Source organism: Gadus chalcogrammus, chromosome 6 (assembly GCF_026213295.1).
Source record: "Gadus chalcogrammus isolate NIFS_2021 chromosome 6, NIFS_Gcha_1.0, whole genome shotgun sequence".
Lineage (NCBI taxonomy): Eukaryota > Metazoa > Chordata > Actinopteri > Gadiformes > Gadidae > Gadus > Gadus chalcogrammus.
Genome location: NC_079417.1, coordinates 11,855,742 through 11,860,741, shown reverse-complemented (window position 1 = coordinate 11,860,741; position 5,000 = coordinate 11,855,742). Strand labels below are relative to the sequence as shown.

General features: G+C 43.6%; 1 protein-coding gene across 1 annotated transcript in view; it reads left to right on the top strand.

The window, feature by feature from the left end:
* Positions 1-5,000, top strand: part of si:dkey-178e17.1 (tricarboxylate transport protein B, mitochondrial) — a 16,203-nt gene that overhangs the window by 10,894 nt on the left and 309 nt on the right. Inside the window, exons 4-9 of the mRNA XM_056593003.1 lie at positions 1,704-1,842; positions 2,174-2,258; positions 2,405-2,509; positions 2,843-2,958; positions 3,304-3,377; positions 3,722-5,000. The exon at positions 3,722-5,000 is cut by the window's right edge and continues 309 nt beyond it. Coding sequence (XP_056448978.1) covers positions 1,704-1,842; positions 2,174-2,258; positions 2,405-2,509; positions 2,843-2,958; positions 3,304-3,377; positions 3,722-3,836 — 634 coding nt within the window. The 3' untranslated portion in view covers positions 3,837-5,000. The remainder of the gene's footprint in view (positions 1-1,703; positions 1,843-2,173; positions 2,259-2,404; positions 2,510-2,842; positions 2,959-3,303; positions 3,378-3,721) is intronic.

Here is a 5,000-nt window from a genome sequence, read left to right as displayed (position 1 = left end):
GTGAAAGAAAGAGAGAGTGAAGAGGTATCAGAAGGACAGGCAAGGGAGCTTTTGACCTTTTTCTTTGGCTGCTCCTTCCACATCTACATCTCTCCCCCTCTTCCCTAATAACCTCCTAGCTTTCTGTACTGCTGCCATCTTCTTCAGCGACAATCTCCATCCCCCCCCCCCCCCCCCCCCCACGCTCTCATCGCTGGTCCATCTGATCGAGAGGAAAGAGTGAACTGACCTTGTAGATAGTAGGGCCTCTAATGGAGGATTCGGCAGCGTTCCATCGTATCCTTGGCGACCAGGGTGACTCATCCAAGAGAGTGGCTCTTGGTCCCAATCCGCCTATCTTTTTTTTTTTTACTGTTCTTGCCACTTTGTGTGTTTAATTGCACAGGATATCTGGGTAACACGTTCAGGTGGAGGCATTGCAATGGCGGTTTTACTTTTTGCTAAGATCTTTTTTTTTTGCTATGATCTGTTAACTGTAAGGGGCGGTAAACTGTCAACTGTTAATGAACGTTTGCTTTTTTCGAGGTTCGTCAGTGAGGAAAGCATCCCCCATGGCAGGCGAACTCCATCAAAGCTGTTTCTATTTGGGTCTAACATTATATTGACATCAGTCAATGCTGTTTTTCGGCAGCCTAATAAAGCAGAGCATCTGCGTGTGTCACTGAAGCCATGAGAGAGGGGTCTTTGAAAGAACACAAACAAAGATGGATGCAGTCTCAGCGAGAAAGAAATGGATGGCAAAAGATGCATGGTCCGACAACCTTTAGAAACACATTCATTTGAAACATGAAGGCGGTGGTTAGGCTGGAGGCTAGCCCACAGCACAACAAAGCATTTATCAAGACTGTCAACCTCACCCTACCTCACTGTAATGGGTGCTGCCATCACAATCCAGTTCCACCTATAAATAGCCCACCAGACAATATATAGCCCAACAGACATCCTCTTACCTGATTACTGAGCTCTTTAAAACAATGATGGCCATTGGCTTCCTCTTTTATCGCTCTTTCTCTATTTCCTTCTACCTCTCTCTCTCTTTTTCTTTCTCTCTCTTTCTCTCTCACATTCCCTTCCTCTCTTTCTCTCTATCCCTCCCTCTCTCACTCTTTCTCTCCCTCTCTTTGCTCCCTTGTCTCTCAACCTCTGCTCTCTTTTCCGTCCAACCCTCCCTTCTTTTCTCTCTCCCTCCTCCTCCTCCTCCCCATCCTCCTCCTCCTCCTCCTCGTCCTCCTCCTCCTCCTCCTCCTCCTCTCCGAGGTTCAATCTGTCAAATGGCTACCATGGTTGCAGTTTGCTTGGTATTCGACAGTTAATCAAGCCCTGCTCCTCCCTGTAGTGTCTCTCACACCAGGAAGGCAAAGACAAAGAGTCGAGTGCCAGCTCAATAAAAAACAACTGCAGAACTCAGGGTTCACTTCCTGTTGCTCTATTCCTATCGAACGATCATAAAAACCGGAGAGTTTAAAGTAAACTATTTTAAGATTCCTGAAGCTAAAGATACGAATCGTTGACATTATTCTCACAAACTCAAGAAAATCCTAACCACAAATCCACATTGCATTCGTTTGTCTTGTTCTGGCTTCCCCAGGGTGTGTCGCTCACTAAGGTTTCCCCAGGGTGTGTCGCTCACTAAGGTTTCCCCAGGGTGTGTCGCTCCACTAAGACTCCCCTTCCTTACTTCAGCACTTGATCTTGTCCTTCAGGTTTGGGGTGTTTGAGTTCTTGAGTAACCGTGCGAGGGACGCCTCCGGCCGCTTGGACAGCACCAAAGGCCTGCTGTGTGGCCTGGGCGCCGGGGTGATGGAGGCCGTCCTGGTGGTCTGTCCCATGGAGACCATCAAGGTACAGTGGGGTCCTTTACTGTGACTCCAGCGTATGTAGAGTCAGTGTGCATGGGCCTGCTGCAGGCCGTGCCTTGAAGACCTGTTCCAAGGCTCAGCAGGTTCTGCATGCATGTGCTTGATTATTCTCTCCTGCTTGATTTATTGCACCTCACCTCATGTCGTCCACTCAATCTATTTCACTGAACCTCACAGTTGTTGTGATTTAAACACGTGACTTCTATTTGGGTGTTTTCGGTTTCCATGTGTTGTATTTATTTATTTCTGCATCCTCGGCTATTTTTCTAAGGCCTGTATGTGTTCTATTTAACCCCCCCCCCCTTTCTGTGCAGGTCAAGTTCATCCACGACCAGACCTCAGCCAATCCCAAATACAAGGGCTTCTACCATGGAGTTCGAGAGATCATCAATACCCAAGGTGAAGCATCTTTACCGTGTTTGGTTGTTGGGCTTTCCAGGAGTATTTTGACCCAGAAGGCCACCATCAGGAGATCCTGAGGCAGGGCCCACAGATGTGATTGCTATAACTTCCTAATAGGGTTGTGCTGCTGTCTGTGTGAGCAGGTTTGAGAGGGACGTACCAGGGCCTCACCGCCACCGTCCTCAAACAGGGCTCCAACCAGGCCATCCGCTTCTATGTCATGACCTCGCTCAGGAACTGGTACAAAGGTGCGTTAGTGTGTTCATACTTTCATATACATTCATAGTATGGAGCTCTATTAGAAAATTATTCATCCAAGGCAATATTGGGATCCTATTTTTTTTAGAAATTGGTGTTCTTGAGTCGTATTTCTGAATATTTGTATGTAGAAATGTGTAGTACGGCCATGTGTAACATCGCAGAACTTACAAAAAACCATGGGTGAATGCTGCCCTCTAGTGGCGATTGTGAGAATACAGCATAATGTTAGTTGTGCAACAGGCTATTCAAGGAGTGTGCAATGCTACCCCTGGTAGCATTGCACACTCAAGAAAAGCAGCGCTGTGCTTTTCTTTCCCTAGGCGACGACCCAAACAAGTATATCAACCCGCTCCTCACCGGTCTGTTCGGAGCCGTGGCGGGTGCAGCCAGCGTGTTTGGGAACACCCCGCTGGATGTCATTAAGACCAGAATGCAGGTACGTCGTGTACACCGCACCTGTACGCTGCTCACGCCAGTGAAGGCAGTTTAACCAGTATTTCACACTCCTGGGTACGGTACCCCAGTTGGGCTCGCCTGATATGTAGATGAATTTGTGCGACATGGAGGATTTATAAGCTATACATAAAGTATATGATGGTGCATTTTTGTATTAAAAGGTAAATGGAGATGTTTACGTAAGTATATTTAGACTGCCAGCAAATGCTGGTGAGGTTAAAACGACGTGGAGGGCGTTTGGTTTGAATGACTTTTGGGGAATTATTGGTTTACCCAGACGTAGGCCTATATATCTCCTAAGCTTTTACTTTATCTCCTTTTGAAGGGTCTGGAGGCACATAAGTATAAAAGTACGGCAGACTGTGCCGTTAAAATCCTCAGGCACGAGGGTGTGAAAGCGTGAGTACACATTCACCACTCCATAATAAGTGCATATTTTTCATTTGTCATTAATTTCTTAAATGTCATGCTAATTTGTGTCAAATTAAAGTGAGGTTTAATCCTGTATTCAAATCAACAAACCATCACTTCACATCACAAAAAAAATTGAAATCCATATCCATATTTATTCATACATGCTCTGTATGTGCTTTCCTAATCCCTGACTTCACAGTGCACTGAGACAATTTCCCCCTGTAAGTTGATTCTTGGGTACTGATTTAAAGCGGTTTATTTTTCTGTAGATGCTCATATCACCCTGTGTTTGTCTCTCTCTCTCTCTCCTCTGCATATTTTCTCTGTAGATTCTATAAGGGTACGGTTCCCCGGCTGGGCAGAGTGTGTCTGGATGTTGCCATAGTCTTCATCATTTATGAAGAGGTGGTGAAGGTTCTGAACGTCGTCTGGAAAACGGGTTAAATGGCCAACCTAAGTATGACATTTTCCTTAATGTAAACAGTGCCATCTAGCGGGTAAAACTGAGAAAACACCCAATGTGATACTGTGACCACCAATGTAGTTAGAATAAAACTGTAACCTTGGCAACCCTACCATGACTTAAATTTTAGCCGTTTGTGCAGAATAATTTGTAATCATAAACAGCTCTTTTACTTACAAAACAGGTTGTTTGATGCAGAGTTTCCTGTGTCTATGTGTCTAACTATGTTCTCTACATGCGACTAAGGTGCATGACCTCAAATCATAACCTCTCCAACTGAAACGGCAGTGTTTTATGTTCCTGATATGCCAATTATTTTTATACAAGAAAGATTGTGATTAGTTTACTATCAACATCATAGTTTACAGAAAGCTTTAATATATTTGATTCCTGTGCCAGGTAAAAAAAATCACATTCTATCAATGGAAAATATGTGTACAGAAAAAGAGTTATAACATAGTATACGTAATTATTTATTGCAACTTGAATGTTAAATCTCTGTGGTGGAGATGCTATTGCCTGTGTAGAGTTTTAAAATTGTAGGTTTGGGTTGAAGACTTTGGCAAATTAAACTCACTGTGATTGTAAATGATGAATCATTCGTATTGTTAACTTCAGAGCTCATTTCATTGAGATGGACCATAGAGTAGTTGTTGACCATCTCATATTGACAATAATAATAACAGTAATCATAATTTGGGGCACTGAATAAGTGGATTGGAGACTCTTCTCAGACCGCTCCGGTTCAGAGCTCCTGTTAAGCAGTGATTCTTCATTGACTTGGCAAGCCGACACATTCCAGGTAATTCAATATAAATGTCAGTCCCATTCAGAAATGCAGTTCAATATTTTGGTGCTATATTCTTTTAAGGGTTAATTTTTATTCTTTGATTTATTTTGATTGAATTTTATTTCAATGTTTCACTCATGTGTCTTCTATTATTCTTGCCCCTGCGGTACCAAACTGTTGTTCCATATCTTCATGGATCTAAACCCCCGTATCTATGAATGTATGAGTTTCAGGGGCAACTGGGCTGTCTGATGGATGAAAGATGTGTTTGTTTGGTTGCTGCAGTTGGTTAATAAAAAAAGACTGGTTCAATTAAAAAAAAACAACTACTGTGACCGATTCTTTGGGGGCGATT